This window comes from Carassius gibelio, chromosome A21, assembly GCF_023724105.1.
Source record: "Carassius gibelio isolate Cgi1373 ecotype wild population from Czech Republic chromosome A21, carGib1.2-hapl.c, whole genome shotgun sequence".
Lineage (NCBI taxonomy): Eukaryota > Metazoa > Chordata > Actinopteri > Cypriniformes > Cyprinidae > Carassius > Carassius gibelio.
Genome location: NC_068391.1, coordinates 15721628 through 15740262, shown reverse-complemented (window position 1 = coordinate 15740262; position 18635 = coordinate 15721628). Strand labels below are relative to the sequence as shown.

The 18635-nt window shown below is 37.0% G+C and overlaps 1 protein-coding gene across 3 annotated transcripts in view; it reads right to left on the bottom strand.

Moving 5' to 3' along the window:
- Positions 1-18635, bottom strand: part of LOC127941641 (teneurin-2-like) — a 260234-nt gene that overhangs the window by 94031 nt on the left and 147568 nt on the right. Inside the window, exon 1 of one of the 3 annotated variants that reach the window (XM_052536946.1) lies at positions 8798-9061. The exons of the other annotated variants lie outside the window; for them this stretch is intronic. Within the exon in view, the coding sequence (XP_052392906.1) occupies positions 8798-8813 (16 nt within the window). The 5' untranslated portion in view covers positions 8814-9061. Of the gene's footprint in view, positions 1-8797; positions 9062-18635 lie in introns of those variants that run through there. 3 annotated transcript variants of the gene reach the window in all.

The following is an 18635-nucleotide window of genomic DNA, read 5'->3' as shown; positions in this document are numbered from 1 at the left end:
TTTTTTTTATATATAGGACAGCTATAAAAAGCAAGTGGAAATGTAGGTGGAAGAAGCAAATAGGAATGATGATGGAGAGCAGTTTTGGCCAGTGATTGAGCACCATTTCAAAACTATAAGCATTAAACTTCAGAAAACATGCTGTGGTTCCTCTCAAAATCCCTAAGATTGACTGTCTGAACATCAGTGCTAGCAAGCACACACTGGTCAGCTGGAGAATCAGTCGGCTCTGTTTTCAGCTGGACTGAATCATTTTTGGGTAACTTCTTTAGAAGTGCAGTAGTTCCCATGGTGACTGGGCACCTGTGGTTTGCAGATAAATCGGAGAGGAATGGAGTGGGCCGCAGTGCGTTCCCTTGATAACACCTGTAAGCAACAAGTTCAAAGCAGTGCGGCGCTTTAGCCTCCTGGATCGCTTTGTGAAGTTGTGTGTGGGGGTAATTATGGAGTTGTTAAACTTGAAGAATATCTGGAGAAAAATGGAATGCCAAACACATGCAGGAAAATATGAAGAGCTGTGCATGTGTATGTGAGGATTTCTCTATTCTTTTATAGTTCGGTAAAAAAAAAAAAAACAGGTGTGAGAGCTACCTTTTCATCTCACCGTCTGTCTTGGCCCATCTGTGTTTCTCCGTCTTTCTCTCAGTCTGTTTGCTTACAGTGAGTCTCCATTTCAGTTTTTTGGGATGCAGTAGAACTCTTGACTGCCCAAGTGTCTGTTTTCTGTGTAATAAATCTCACTCAGCCTTGAACAATACCATAGAAAATGCTGTTGAAATGACTCGTCTGTATGGTAACCTTGGCATTGCGAAACACCTGGAGATTTCAATGACCAATACATATCCATAAAAGGCCCTTATCAATAACAGTCAAACATTACTCCCATAAAATCCTTTAATTCCCTAAATAATCTAATGGCCAAACATCTAAATAAGACCATACAACAAGCCTGATTAAAACATCAATAACAAAAATAACCAGTGAAGCTCTGAAATTTGGCTACCAACATTTTTTGGGAGAGAATGTTTGTGATTTTATTGCATTCAGTGTAAACTGGGGATGTATTTATGTTGTGCCAGGTGAGGCTCGCACAGCCTGTCTGAGTATGAGAGAAAGACTCATGCAGAAATCAAAACAAATGAGTGCAATAGTACACACAATGCAACTCACAGAAAGTTACAGAGACATACTGAGTTAGAAAAAAAAAAAGTATTATAATGTATGATTTAGGTAAGCAACATTACACAACCAAGATGTTTTCCTGAATAACAACACGATTGCAATGTGACACTGATTTTATACAATAGTAGATGAGAAGATAGAATTAAGTGACTTGCATTTTATACACAATTTGACTGATTTTAGCTCAACTTCGCAAACGAAAATAGTTCCAATCAAAGCAACATTCACAGTTTCAACCCACGTTTTTGAATGAATCATATGTGTGTCAATCAGGCAGTAACACATTGCCTTGTTTCTGAATGAATCATCCATTTGAATGAATCAGTTGAATGAATGACTGACTAAATGACCGTCAACTACTGCTGGTTGGGTTTCATATTTAAAAATATAATTGCATTTTCCCCAAAATGTCTTATTTGTATGTAAAAAAAAAAAAAAACAAAAAAAAAAAAACAAACAAAGACATTTCATTTGAATGATAAGAACTCTACAGTTTCTTATTATTCTAACTGAATTTACTCAAACAATGCAAGAATTTGATGTGAAAGATGACACATTTAATAAAGGGGGGAAAAGACCATTTATAAACTACATCTGTTTTGTTATATACAGCAACTCATTTTCAGTTAATTGTTATTTCTGCATCTTTCCAGGCACAGATCACTTTATTTTGAGAGTTGTTTAAGTTAGAGAACATCTGTAACTTAGTCCAGATTGAGGGAATTATTTGTAATGTTTAATTATTTATTTATGTAAATAATAGTTTTGCATTATAAAAGGTAAATTTGTATTTGTATATGCTGTCAATTATAGTTCTTAAAAAGAAAATGGCAAAAATCTGTATCAGCAGGTCACACTTGTAATCGTCCAAAAAAATTGCAATTGGCGCATTTCTTACTCTTTCTGTTCTTTGCTTTCATTTCAGTGATAAAAGTAAAGTACAAACTGGAAATTATAGGCAGAAGCTGGATTCAAAATCAGGTCACCTGTATATATTCACATTAAGACTGTGCAATATGTCGCTGCTCACATGACCCACCAGGGCCACATCTTCAACAGTTCTTTGCTTCTTATGAGATATAATGCACTCTAAGAGGATGCGATAGTTGGCGATAATGTGATACGACACTGGTGTCACTGAGATTTGACCCTTTCTCTTTAAAACCCCTGGGAGAAGTTTGCAGCATGGGATGGGCTCGCTATTTTGGGGGAAATGCACACAAAACATGACATTATGGCTCTGTTTCAAAACCTAGAGCTGCCTACATTGCACACGTTTCAAGACTCAGTCTATTATGCACTCCAAGGCTGCATTTATTTGATTTTGGTCTAGCTCCCTCTTACTACATCCTCCTCTTTTACTATTTCCTCTCTCACATTTTTTTTTTTTTTTTTGGCTGTTGTTCATCGTTGCTTATTTGGGGTGCTCACCTGAAGGCAGGTCAATCAGAATTCAAGCACATCAAACTGGCTGGCATTGCATCTATATTCTGTTTTCATCTCTCGGCAAGACTAGTCACAAACTTGAAACACAATGAGTCAAATCAAGTTCATTTGTATAGCGCAATATATAGTGCTTCAAATCAGCTTTACAGAAAACCATTCCCTAATGGCCATATAGATAAAGTCAAAGGAGATTGTGGCAAAAAAAAAAAAAAAAAAACATTTAAAAAACAGAGTGGGGGGCATTGGGGGGAATACTCCTCTGGCAAAGTATATATATTACTGTAAATGACAAACATTATCAAATTGCATGGTATGTGTAATACTATGGCTGATTTATAGTCTAAGTCAATCATATAAAACAATTATTCAGTGAATCATCCTTCACTGTCTGGCTGGTATAGTCTGTTTTTGTCACTAGATGTTCTCCCTTTAATAATTTATAGTCTTTGAAATCCATTCTAAAATGACTGGAGGAGCTGGTTGTGTAGTGGCTGTAGCTAGAATGTTATGACCAATTTTAAAATGCTATATTATAGTGTCTAAATAAATAAATAATAATAATAATAATAAAATCTGTAATTTTTGTGCGACAAGTGAATTTAGGCATTTCAACATTATAATAAATAATAAGAAAAATTAATACTAATTTTGAGCTTTGCTAAAGATTGCATTTGTAATAAGTTTAATTAAATTACCAGCATTGTTTTAGATTAACTTTAAGTGAGTGTTAGATGACGCTAAAGGTCCTCTAAATGTAAAAATAATATCAGCCAATACTTATGGATTAAAAAATCCCCAAATGCCAAAAACATCCAAACAGTAACCAAAACAGGTGCCGATATATTGTGCATCCCTGTAGTTTAAGCACCAAAATGCTTTAAAATTCCCATCACTAGATGTTCTGAAGCAGGCTTCTTTCTTGTAGTCTAAGCAAAGCTTTTAAGTATGTTTCTCTGATTATATTCTGCAAGCTACAGTATTAAAATACATGGTAATATCAGTACCTATCATTCAATCTGGATTGGTTTATCATAAAAGAGAGTATACTTGTGGACTGCTGAGTCTGCTCTCATATAACACAAAGCAGCACTTAGGACTTCTCTTCTGTTATCAGCTTTTGGCTCTTCTACGAGGGCATGAAGTACTCACTGAACCAACCCACTGACTGCAGCTGCCTTTGACGTCTGCTACCACAAACAGACAATATTCTTAAAAGGTGTCGTGAACAGAACAAAAGTGCCCTACTTTTTTCACCATGTCCTCTGTTTTTCCTTCTTCCTCTAAAGCTTCCTCCCCTCTCCTCCATAGAACATCCTCCCACAAATGTCTCAAATCTTAAGAACTCTGCAGCCTCGCCAGGGATCAAAGAGGGATGAGTTTTATCCAATGAGAACGCGCCTCTCTGCATGACAACACTCGGCACATTCCAATCAGCTCGCACCATTTTCCTACTTTTTTCTGTCTGTCTGTCTGTCTGAATCACTGGCATAACAAAATGCGATTTATTAGTCTGCCCTCTCACATTGTCTAATATGTTAACAAGGATGTGTTGTTCATTTATCTCTTGAGCAGTTTATTTTCTCAGCATCGCAGACGGTTAGGTACTTCTAATCCATAAATAGGGATTACTAAATTTAACTGAAGCCTTTGAAGTTAGTGCACTAGATTTGGTCACAGACACACCATATTGCCCAGAGTTCTGCACAGCAGGTCTCAGCGGTAATGAGTTTATGAATCGGCGGGTTTGCAGGATGAGACTATCAGCAACATCTTTATTAATATTTGTCTCTAAAAACACAGAATATTGTCATTTGGAACATATTATGTTAATATCACAGACAAGCATTAGCGACAGAGACTCACACACTTAATGGACAACTGCTAAACTTCTGCTGCTAAGGCTGGAGAAACAAGAGCTGTCTAAGTGATGAATTATTGAAATAAACTGCGCCTAATCTAATGGAGATGAGGGTTGTTTCGAGAGCTGGGAGGCAGATGTCAGTCAGAGCTGACACATGTGACAGCAGTGAGTGCCAGTGTCCAGAGGCGATCAGAAGGGCCCTAGGGAACAGCTGTCTTGGGTCATTAGTGAGGAGAGGTAGTGGGCAGGGTGGTCGGCCCTGTATCAGACTGGACAAAGTGGGGCTGTGACAGATGACACGTGAGGCGGACAAAGCCTTGAGTGCCTTGAGGAACGCTGCACTGAGGCAAACTCGGGAATGCTTTGCATCATCAGACCCCGAGGAGAAGAGAAGTGGCTGTTGTTCAGCACAGCTCCCCAATAGATTATCAGCGCTGGGAGTGATGCAACTCCTGTACAGCTAGGGAGCTATTATAACACACACATGCACATGCACTTAAAAAGAAAAAGCAAATCAAACAGAACTTTACAAAGCCAAAAATGGCTTTGATTTTGAAAGCATGCTTTTCTGGAGCACATTATGTATTTTATATAGATCTGGCCACTTTAGTTACAGCTGCTAACTTAGAAAATGTTTGTAGAATATCCTATGAATGATCTGAATGAACTGGAGAGTGTGACTTTCAGGAAATGTGTTCACAAAGTGGATCAAATGGATTAGCTTTTTTGGAGCTTGAAAGAATCGAGTGCTTGAAAGTATTTTTATCTGCCATGTTTCTTTGAAATAAATTGTTAAATTGCACAGAAACATGGAGATCAGAATCAAGGTAAACACTTCTTACAGTCGAATGAAAAGATAAAAAAAGCTTCATTTAAAAGTAATTAAAAGCGAAAACATCTCTGTTCCTAACATTTCTAATGTGCTGTCACCACTGCGACTCTTCAGTTACAATCAACACAATAAAAGGAAATAAAATTAGTAACATTCATTTACCTTGAAATTGATCAAAATGAAAAACTATTTTCATTCAGATATTGCTAGTAAATTTCACAAATAGTATTTTCTAGTCAAACTTTCTCCAAAAGTATTTTTTAACAACCTAAAAATAATTATAATATATATACAAATCTGTGTATCTGGTCGGTATTGAAAAGTCAATTTTTAATTTTACACAAAATGCGTTATTCATAGAGCTATGTCATGTTTTTTCCTTTTTTTTCCAAAACGTGACAAACGTGATCTGCACAATCAATCACAGTGCACCATGCCACACAGTTTAAAAAGTAACATCCAATCACAGCGCACCATTCTGCGCACTCTAGACAGTACTGGCGATGCTTTGAATACACACGGCATCCTAATTTTCCTCTTTTCCTCTGTACTTTGTGATCAACAAACAAGGGCTGCACGATAAATCACATGATTGCCATGTGCATCTTATCAGTTAAGCTAATTCTGTGATTAATAGTACCGATAAATCTTTCAGATGGAAATTAATCAGATGCATTTACTACACAGAGCCGTAGATCAGTGACAAGCTACGCTATATCGTGTTCATCAGATGAATCACATTGGATTATGAACACGATATTGCGTAGCTTGTCAGTCTTAGTGTTTTTATTAATGCCATTTATGTTTTTGTGAATACAGCATATAGCACTAGTCAACTAAATAAATGTAACATCGCAAAGATGAATTCACTTTTGGAAGTTAAATGTAAGGGAAATGTCATTTTGGAATTTCTGTGGTCTAATGTGGTATTGTTGTCCATGTTCTTGTTCTTGATGAAATTTTAATTTATTGCTGTAATTAATTTATAGCATTAACAAGAAGACCCGTTTTTAGTCCAGTGCCTGTATATGACATAGTATTGACCAAGTTCAGAGGCTGTCATATGTGGATCAACTCACTATGTTGAGTGTTTTCATCAGTTTCAGTATGAAAAATTACTTTCATATAGATTCAATGGATGTATTACATTTTGGAGATTTTATATATATATAATAAATCTTTGAAAATAAAAACCTGATTTTTTATGTTATTAAAAAATATGCTACTAAACTAAATATGCTATGTGGAGGTTCCTCTTTCTTACCTTTTTATAATCTGAAGAGCCTTCTCTCGCCACAAAGAACCTTTTTCATTTGTGAAAGGTTCTTTATGGAACCATTTAGACAAAAAGGTTATTCTATGGCATCGTGAAGTACCTTTATTTTTAATAGTGTAGTTGTTTTGCTTTTTAATGTCATAAATTTAATCCACAGCATGAACCTCTGAAGATTTATTTAAAGAAAAAAAATAATAATATCCTCTCTGGGTAGCATGTTGCACTATTAGAAGTGACCTGGCAACAAAACAAGCCATTAAAACAAGCCAAATGCACAGATGCTCCAAAAGAGAAAAAGCCATTTCGAGAAAATGGCGGATGGAAACAGTTACTAAGGCATGACTGTCAGTAAAATTTTTAAATGCTGGCTTAGTGATGGGTCAGTTGATGAAAAAACAACAACGCAATGTACAAATGCACAACAAATCAAGTCTTTAAACACAGCAAAACATGTTCTAATTCTGTTTGGGGAACAGTGAAGTATGAACAAAAAATGCTTTTATAAACAGTGTGCACTGAAGTCTAAATGAAAATGGCTTTATACATAGTGATATTGTAATGAGTCATGTTTTCCTTTCCAGATTAAAACAAAATTAATTAAAAAATCTTGCTCTATAAGACGCTTAAATAAAATGCAGTTAGAATGCTGTACATTAGCATGACAATGATAAGTGCTACAAAACCATCCGTCTTTATTCTGCATATAAAGCTCCATATATTCAACAGAGACTGAAACAGAAAAATCACATAGCTGTAATTAACATGAAGAAAAGACTAGGGATTTAACAGCAAACACTAATTCCATATGACCTACTTATTCAAAAAGCATTTCTGGACAGCATCTGGTTATAGCTATACTGGATACACCAAAACAGCAAGTTCAGATGCAGCTGACACCATTGGCTTTCCAATCATACAATAGTTTCATTCAAATTTCTCACCGAGAACTAAAACTTATACAAAGGAGAAACCACGGCAGACGGACTAAACTCCTGTCCATTAGTAATGATGGAGTGGGCCTTTGAGACACAGGCCATTAGGCTGGAGGAGTGTGTGTGTGTGTGTGGAAAATGGGCACAATTTCTCACGCACTTCCTCTTCGATAGCACCAGTGATGATACTCAAAGCATGTGGAGGAGCAAGTGAGTCAGGGATGAGAGAGATGAGTGTATCCCTGGTAGACTGAGGCTGCCGGACAACAGTGATGGGAGAGGGAGTGTTCCCTTGTCTCTAAGCCTGGATGTTGAAATGTAGGCCAGGGAAGAGAGGAAGGAAAATGAGGATCCACAGAGGTAATGACTCTATGACTTTTTCATAAATCATGAAATATGGCAGCACAAGATCTATAGCAAAAATGTTTGGCTGGTGCAGCCAATGTTTCATTTTGATAAACAAAACTAAAACAGTAAAAAAAGAAAAGAAAAAAAAAATCTCCAAAAATGTCAATTACTAAGCTGCCTGAGATATCCTGATAATTACAGTATCACAGATGCAAACTTTGATTGCAATCAGGATGCCACAAGTCAAACTTTACATAGGTATGTCTCCTGAGATAATCAAAACTCGACAAATATAAATTATCCCTATCATACATCTCAGACTGATCAGACAACAATAATTGCATTTAACAGATGAACAATGTCTGTCCATAGAAATACACTGACAACTTACTGTAGAGGCAGCGATTATTCTCGCGACACTAATGCTTAGTCAAGGAGGTGAACGGTAATTTGATTATAATGAGTTATATTTAATTTGAGACATTTCTTGGAGAGCTAAAGAGGATTTTGATGTCTAATTCAGTCGTGTACATATGCGCCCTCATAAAATAACTACTAAATAATTCACGGAGATGTTTACGCTGTCGTGCAGATTAACACATTTCCGTTATGATTCCCAGACGCTTGCGTGAATAGCTCATTTCAAACTGTGCTTCCCATGTTTATGTCTACATGAGTTACCTCAGCATAATTATTATGAAACCAAAAATTATGCCATCCTGCATAGAGTCCGCATGCATTATTTTAAGGCTCGCGCGAGCATCCTTACCAGCAAACGCGTCTCCGTTCATCACTGAGCTTAAATGTCTCTCAGGCAAAGAAGAAAACGTCGCTAAAAGACAAACTCTCTGTGTCAGTAAGCCGTAAATGGAGCTGACACTGACGAAATTAGAGGCTTTTGTCACATGAGAATCTCTTACCTTTCCTTCTTTCCATACTGCGAGCACAGCGTCCTCTCTCTCACTCTCACTCAGTCATTCTGCCGTTGCAAGAGTTCTGCAGGGCACGAGCGCTTTTCCCTCAACGGCGCGAATTTTGAATTCATGCGCTGTATTGTCGTTGTGTTTGTCAGTAAGGCGGTGGATGGACTGTTAGGTGTGTTAGTTGCTGAAAAAGAGCGGTACTTGGAGGGATGCGCCACAGCGAGCGGTTCACAGAGACGCTGCGCGGACGAATGAACGAGCGTTAGATTGGTGAGGTGAGCTCATAGTGTATAACAGTCACTTGAGCTTGTTTTGAATCAGGGCTCCTCCTGCGCGCGTCCCTCACGGCAGTTCTCCTCCCAAAATATGCACTCGTCTTCAGCGCTTCGGTGTCGAGACATGCGCCTCAGGAAACCAAAACGGATCGCATCGGATACGCGGTGGTGTTATATCGATATTTAATCACTGACACCGTTTCCAGAGATCGTTATTCATTAATCAGGTGTTGAAAGATTCATATTTGACGTTCCTGCTGCCTTCAAGCTAGAATAAGGTCTAAGCATGCTTAGAGGGCAAATTGTAATGCTGAGACGAGATTTTACAATCCGGCTTAAGCGATTTAATATATGGATATATACAATATATTACCTGTTGCATATTGTAGTTTATTCTACTATATGTAAAACTATCTGAAGTTTTATTCCATCCCTCATAAAGGGATAGTTTTGGAACAACATAAGGATGAGTCAAATTAACTAGTTTGAAAAAATGTATAAAAAAAAGTATTTCTTGTAGTAAAAGCAAAAACCCCATTATGCAATTTTTGAAGTTGTAAGTTGTGAAAATTATGTGATCTAGGACATTTATATAGTGCATGCCACTGAAAAGGCTGCAAGTCTATCGCCCGCAGCCTCGGTTTTATCCATGTTATATTCAATATGGCGTCTAACCTGACGTGTGCATGTTAAAAATATACCCACATTCAATTAGTGCTTAATATGTGGAATGATTCTGTTAATGTTTCTTGTCTCGTCACATTCAGTTATTAATTCAGTTAAATTATAGTCTATATTTTTAAATACAATATCAAAATGGCTAAATTTTACTAAAAAAAAAAAAAAAGCAAGTGGTATGCATCACTGTTTTTAACATTTCTGTTGTACATAGGTTGTCAGATATTAAACATTTAACTACTTGCTTCTTACCCCAAGCTCTTTCATTGTTAAAACCAAAGTGTATGACTGGAATTTATGTATGGGTTCTGTGAACGGTAAAGCCCAGCTTCTTTAATTTGACTGGCATCCTAATCATTTTAACATTGATGAGTGCTGTTTCACCACTCAGACCAACCTAAAAATGGGAACTTGCCTTGCCTTCTCACACATATTAGCCAAATCTTTCTCACATCGATGGCAGTTGGAACAGAAACTGGATGAATAGGTTGAGTCAGTTGAGGTAATAAACTAATAAGTTCTTATTAACAACAATCATTTAAATGCAGTCTTCCTTATTAACTTCTGTTTTAAACTCACTAAAATGAATCAAGAGTAATAAAACCATAAGTTCTGTTTGCTGTCGCTCTGTGACAGAAGAATCAATTTTACTGGGATGTTCCCAGGCATTTCCAGGATGTCACAGTGCCCTCGCTGTGGGCTTGTCAGCTTTGCGCTCTTAATGGTATGGATTCAGTCATGTCACTGGATATTATGATAATACATTACGTGTGAGTTAGACATTATTAAAGAGCACAAAATATTACCAATGCATAACCTCTAGCACTGCAAGGTGGTGTCACTTTCCTCCAAGACAAGTTTGAAGGCAAAGCCTCCCTTTTAGAGACAACGGCTGCGAACACAAGAAGTGATCTCATTAGAGCTTAATTCAGAGACAAACTGTCTCGCCTAAAACTGACATTCTTTTGGCGTGGGGATTTTGTGTGTGTGTGTTGCGGTGCCGTGCCTAGACATTTCCAAGAACCTTCGCATTGTGTGGTGACACACTACAAAGCAGCCGGCTCTTCCCACGCACGGGCATCCGTCCTCATTACCCCACCACGGGCCCTGCTGCCAACACTCACAAAGAAGCCAACTGCCCAGAGACAACGCAAGTACAACTGCTCCAGCACACTGACAAACAAGAGAGAGAGAGATGGGGGAAGAGAGGAACAATGGAAAAGAATGAGACTCTAGGAGAGACGGCGCACTGTAGATTTAAAAGAGCAAGAGAGGAGGGCAAGCTCAACTTTGTGTATGCAATCGCCACAAACCCACGTAAAAAATAGTGGAAGATGTGCCGGCACTGCTGTGGCATGAAGCTCCTCTAAGAAAACCCTTGTCTTGAACGGTTGGTGACATAAGTATTCACATCATTAAACATTTAAACATTTAGCTGAAGAACCTTATCAGCCACAAGTCTTTTTGTGTATGATGCGACCACCTTTACATCAGCATTTGGCAACTATCTTGCCATCCTTCTCGTCATCCCTTTACCTCTTATGCTCTGTTAGGTTGGATGGGGCGCAGACGAACATTTTCAGGTTTCTCCAGAAATATTTAATTGGGTTCAATCCCAGGCTCTGGCTTGGACACTTAAGGACATTCACAGAGTTGTCTATAAGCTACTCTTGCTGTGTGCCTATTTTGAGCTTCTGAATGCTCTGGACTGGGTTTTCATTAAGGCTATCTCTATATTTTGTTGCACTGAGCATTCCTTCTACTCTGATGAGTCCTTCAGTCCCTGCCATTGAAAAACAGCCCCACAGCTTTATGCTGCTACCAGAACACTTTACTTTTGGGATGCCACTCTGCAGGTGATGAGCAGAGCTGGTTCCCTTCAAATATTATGTTTAGAATTGAGGTTCATCAGAGAATCTTGTGTCTCAGAGTCTGATTGTCTTTTAGGTGCTTTTTTTTTGTTGTAAATTCCAAGTGTGTTTTCATGTTTCTTGACTGAAGAGAAGATTGAGTTTGGCCACATGGCCATAAAGCCCAGATCGGTGGAGTGTTGGAGTGATGTTTGTCCTTCTCTAGATTTATTCTATCTCCGAACAGTATGATCATGGAGCTCAACTACAGTGACATTTAGGTTCTTGGTCACCACACTAACCAAAGCCCTTCTCCATCAGTTGGTCAGTTTTTCCAGAAGGCCAACTTTAGGAAGAGTCCTGGTTGTTTCAAACTTCTTCCATTAAGGGTAACAGATACTACATGCTGCTTTGACCCTTCGATGAAGCAGATTTTTTTAAAGTTTTCCCCCGATGTGTGGTGTGACACAAACCTATTTCTGAGCTGTACAGGCAGTTCTTTTAACCTCAGAGCTTGGTTTTTGCTCTGATATGCATTATCAGCTGTTAGACCTTTTGTTGTGCCTTTCCAAATCATGCCCATTCAATTGACTTTGCCACAGGTTAACTTCACTTGAAGCAATATGAATGCTCCTGAGCTAAATTTAAACTTTCCCAGATAAGGGTATGAATACTTAGGCAATGGAATCATTTTAGTTCTTTATTTTCTTTTCTTTGCAAAGATGTTAAAAACCCTTTTTTTCTATCTCTTTTTTTTTCTTTTTTTCTTTAGAATTATGGCGTATGGAGTAATTAAAGCAGTTTAAGGCAGCAACATTAAATGTGAAAAAAACGAACGGGGTATGAATACTTTTGCAAGGCACTGTACATACAAACTAAACAAATAAACTGTCAGACCTTGGCCCAAGAGTAAGACAAATGTGAAACTTACCCTCACAAACTAATTATTTTAAAAGGATTGACATCAGTTTAAAATTACATTACCGGCTATGAATGACATCACTATCATCCTCATCTTTTATTGATGTCTAAATGCAATTCACATTTCTGTGTAATGACAGCTGGAGGTTCCTCCATGCCAAAATGGAGTTCCTGCTGGACCTTTATAATGTAATTTCAAAACGTTTACCTCCATCGTGGGTATCAGCACACGACAGATGAAGTGTTACTAAAGTTACAAGCATATTTGTGTCAATCAGCATGGTGAATCAATCTAGTCTCACTCTTCCATATTATCCTACCCAAATGCATAACAAGCCCATGCAAACATCAATGCAATTTTGATTTGAGTTAGTCTGTCAGACTTTGTCTCAAGGAGAGGAAAAAAAATGAAGGAAAAATTTGCTCTAGTTTTAGTTGACCTAAATTTATCTAAAAGCAACAATACGTGAAATGTGTACCTATGTATGTATTAATAATAATAATAATAATAAAAATAATGGTCCCACTTTATATTAGGTGGCCTTAACAACTATGTACTTACATAAAAAAAATAAGTACAATGTACTTACTGTGTTCATATTGTATTTTAAAACACTTTTGCTGCTATTGAGGTGGAATAGGGGTAAGGTTAGGGAGAGGGTTGGAGGTATGGGTAAGTTTAAGGGTGGGTTAAGGTGTAAAGTATGGGTCAACAATGTAATTATAAATGTAATTACAGAAATTAAATACAGATGTAATTACATGTCGTTTTTTTTTAAATATAAGTACAATGCAAAAACATGTATGTACACAGTAAGTACATTGTACTGAATTATTAATTAAAATGTAAGTTAAGGCCACTTAATATAAAGTGGGTCCAATAATGAATCATTTTAATATTCAATTATTATTATTATTAAATATTCATTAACACATATTAATTTATTATTTTAAAACACACAGACAGACACACACACACACACACACACACGTTTGTTTTTGTGAAAAGTGGGACATCCCATAGGCGTAATGGTTTTTATACTGTAAAAACTGTATATTCTATGGCCCTTCACCAACCCTACACCTAACCCTAACCCTCACAGGAAACTTTGTGCATTTTTACTTTCTCAAAAAAACTCATTCTGTATGATTTATAAGCGTCTTGAAAAATGGGGACATGGGTTATGTCCTCATAAGTCACCCTCTCCTTGTAATACCTGTGTCATACCCATGTCATTATACAGAGTTGTGTCCTGATATGTCACAAAAACATGCCCACACACACACACACACACACATATATATATATTATAAATAAACAAAGTGAATCTCCTTAGATAGTCTGAGTTAATTTAGAGTGCTCACATATAAGAAAAAAAATATTTCAAAGTCTACTGAGACTATAGAAACAAACAAAAATGAGAACCCCTCACATTTGTTCTATGAAAAGTGTTCATGCTGCATGTGTGTTACTCAAAATAAAAAAACAGCCAATCAGATATCCAAATTGACAGGATTCATTTCACAATAATATATATATATATATATTTTTGCAGGCACATCTTTGCATCTATGCAACATGATTTCTTGTCAAATGTCAGTAACATGTCTTACATGCTGCCTGCCACCAAGGGTGGTAGATGAGCAAAATGACCCCACACTATGCAAAAAGTAACAGCATTTGGCTGAAATGTTGGTTTTAAATCCATATCCTGCTTCATACTGCAGAGCAAGTTTGTACTCAAGTTGTGCAGAAATGTCACAGGCAGATATAATGCAGAGCAGGTAGAATCTTCCTGAGCTCAAACGCAGGGAGTGGAACCAGAACATTAAGTACTCTAATGAGCCACTCAGGTGTTCTGAGCTGACCAGAATGCTAAGGAAGTTTAGCCTTCGTCTTGCCCAAAACACACTCTCTCTAATAACCGGCTGTCTGTCCAAGCCTGAAACGTAGAAACAGAAGATATGACAAACAATTTTTGACCTCAGTTAGCTCTTGGTAAAGTATAATAAAATTAAAGTGTTTCATTATGATGATGCATTGGCTATTCACAAATAGCCTCCCACAGACAGTACACTAAATGCATGATATTTAAGCACACAAAATGAAATGAAATCACCAGCTCAAATCTGATTGGCTGGCTTTACACAACTTCCTGGAGTCCTGCAAGGTACAGGATCAAAAACATCACATTTGAGGAGAAATTAATCACAGGATTTCCTAAAGTTACAGTGTTAGTGGCATCAAATCTTTATTTGTTTTATTTTATTTATTTATTCATTTATTTTTAGACAAAGATCCATACAGGTAATTCTAGTTGAATGTGAAGAGCAAAAATAAGACAATGGGACAGAATTATTATAGCACTTCACCATGAATACAACAGGAGAATCAGTACCTGTATAGCTGAAGAAGCAGAAAAGGTCTGAAGCCAGAAGAAAGTATGAACTAAACATCTGTATGGCATACACAAGGTGGTAAGATTTGGTGATGGAGAAAATCCTGAGTAGTGATGCCCTAGTTGCTTCTTGGAGTTAATTATTGTGAAGAATGCTCTCTAAGACTCATTACTATCAGTGTAACTTTCCATAAAACTCAGAGATGATCGTGCTCATCCATGTCAGTAGATGGCAGTGCAGTGACTAGCGCCTTTGTTGCATCAGTATTTAAAGTAGGCTACATGAAAAACATTAATGCTTGCAAAATACCTTATGAAGTGCATTTTTTTTTTTCAGACTGATTATCCCAGCCACCCCCAGTACAACCGTTGACAGAACAACACTGCTGTGCAATTATTTGAATGGGTTGGCCTATTAAAAATGGTACAAAAAAATACAACTGTGCTAGGTAACTTAGCATGTTTGAAGACTTTTCCTGAGATTGAAATAGCTCGCACAAAACAGAAAATTCTGTCATAATTTATTTACCACTAAAAATGCTTACTATGTTGTCCAGTGTTGTTTTGGAGTCCACTGACATCACTTTTATATGCAATGATATATCAAAACAGCATTCATTTAAGTTTCGAATGACCTGAAGGTTAATAAATGATGACAGAATTTTCATATTTTATTGAACTGTGCCTAAGCATAGTGGACCAGACTATACCCATTTAGTGGAAATGGAAAGATGTGATGTTATTTAAACTATACAGTTTACATCTGTAGTACAAATCAATTTATTTATTTTTTTTAACATTTAGCAGATGCTTTTATCGAAAGCAACTTACAGTGGATTCAGGCCATCTTATTTTTACATATGTGTTCCCAGGGAATCAAACCCCCAACCTTGCGCATGATAATGCAATGCTCTACCAATTGAGCAACAGGATCACTTTAAATCTACACCCAAACTTCATCGTTCATTTGTACAAAGAAGCTACATCTGATGGTCTTATCTTTTCCTGTTTTGACTTTGATGAAAAGATCATCACACTAATAAAGGTGGAGCCTTTTCTTCCCTGCCATCTCTCCACACACACACTACGTCTCTCCGCAGGGACGCCAAGGCTTCTCCTCATGCTTCTGATCTTGGCAGCGGGGCCTATTGTGTGGCAACATCCTCTCGTCTCCTCTCGCCTCGTACGAGTCTCAAACACATTCACATTCCAGGAGCAGTTTCTGTCAAAAAGGCATCAATGGCTATACTGGCAAAGATCAGCCTTTTAAAGCACCTCAGCATCTATTACCTCCCATAATCGAAAGAGACGAGAAAGAGCCAGAGGAAAGAAAAGGAGAGAAAGGGAAAGTCACTGTGGTTTCAGTGACTGGTTTGTTAAAAGTGTCTTTCCCAAAGGTGCACCAGTCTCTGTTTAAATTCACATTATCTGCCTCGAGTCTTTTCTTTTACTGTGAACTGAATTCTTTTCATTTCGTTTCTTCTTTCCCAAGATTCGCTTGCTTGGCCCGTTTACGTGAAGTAATTTCCCCTTTTTGTCCTCCCCTGCCATGTCAAAGCTCCCATGCTGGGAACCACTCCCCTATAAAAAATGGCTCTTAGAAAACCTAATTTTTTCCCTAAATGGAATCTTTCCACACTACTGGGTGTCAGATAAACAGATCCAATTTGGCCTCTTGCTGGTTGTCCCATAATGAAGTCAAAATGCAATTATCAGTAATGTTTTAGAAAAGAGCAGATATAAAGGAACAGGGTGCTGTGCACATACAAAGCACACACTCGTACACACAAGCTCTAGGTTTAAGTACTAAGACATCTAGAACTGATGATATAAATGGACCAATAGCTTGTGTTCCAGGGGAGACATTTTCAAGCAACATCAGATTTGCCGTGTGTTACAGTTCTTTTGTGATGACAGTGAGCAGAAAGCAATTACGCCAGCGTTGTTTGTGTAAACCACGCGCCTGAACCAAATTTGCAAGCTGCCAGGTGCTGTAGACTTTTGCAAGCCTTTGTGCCATCCAAGCTAATAAAATGCTGTTATTATTCTCTATGTGCCCATTTTTATTTCATTTTTTGCTGAATGCAAATAGATCTCTCTTTCTTGTTTTTTTAAAACAATTAAACTGCTTTGTGCATGGGTCCAGAACAGCAATGAAAGCTCAATAATTTTCCAAATTTGACGCACTTAGGAGAGTTTGAGGTTGCGTTTGCCTATGAATTTTATTATGTGCAACAAAGAGAGCATTGAGTGCAGAGAACTAAGAATTTAAAGGGGATAGTCAACCAAAACTGAAAATCGTCATTATATGATCACACCAAATAGTTCCTATCATTTACGAACGCAAATAAGACATAAAAAAGGTTGACTTTCATTTTATAGACAGAAACAATTCAAGCATTACTTAAAATATCTTAACATATTCTCATTGAAAAACCATACCTCTACCTACATTATACATAAATAAAATAAAATACATAAAAACATGCCTCCACTTAGAAAAGAAATAAAAATACACCATAAATGTACCATTTCACTGCAAGTTTCAGCTGAAATGAACAGACGTGACAGTAAAACACCAACAACTTTTTTTACACAAATTATTTCAGAGGCAGATTATATTTGTGTGTGTGTGGTTCATTGCACAATACTGTTACCCCTTACGAAAGTAAAATATATTTACTGATATATTTCTTAAAATATATTGTGATATATTATTTTCCCTTTTTATTTTCTAATATTTGAATACATGTAATAATATATTGATGATACATATAATATATAATATATTGCAAAATATACAAATGATTGCCGATTTCAATATATTGCAATATATTGGAAAAAATAAATATATATAAGAATATATGCCTTATATATTACATGATATTTTCCAATATACTGCAATATATTTTTGTTTCATAAGGGACATCAAACACTTTTACCTCAAAACACTTTCACCATAGTCCATGATTCATATATTAAAACATTGTGATGTTTGTCAGCTCCATATGTATGGCTTTTTCTGATGTAGTAAACTTACTAGGTATACTGTAGCTCACCTTGTGCATGTGTGCTCCGGTTAAAGTCCCGTGAACACAGATCACAATAAAATATTATCTCATGTTTATTTTGGTTTAGTGTAGGTGGTAAGCTTTTTTCACATGCAATAGAGCATTTATAGTTGCACTCACCAGAAATGTAATTACTGCACTACTGCGATGCTAACAACAACCAACATAAAAAATGTCGTCAGATTCATGTTCTTCTGTTTTGAATAAAACCGAACAGGGTTCTACTGAACATTTCAATTTCAAATCACCCCAAAACATGCAAGGAGCAATATAGTGTTTTGCGAAAATGTTGCCACAGACACATTTTCCCAATGGGCCTGGGTTAAAATATCTTCTTTTTTGTGTTCTGCAGAAGAAAGTACAGGTACTGTAAGTCAGACAGGTTTGGAACAACGTGATCCATTTTAATTCAGACCACTCAAGTGATGTCAGACAATATAATTGCTATCTCTAGTTTTCAAAAAAAAACTATCCAAGTAAAGTTTTTTTTTTGAACTACGCTCAGGTAATAACCTATATCCTTCAACTACATCTTCAAAACCGTATGTGCACACACAGACATCATTACAGGAGCAGTAATGTTACATTCTGAAACTCTAATTGAAGGAGCCATACAAACCCACTCCGTTCGTCCTCGAGGA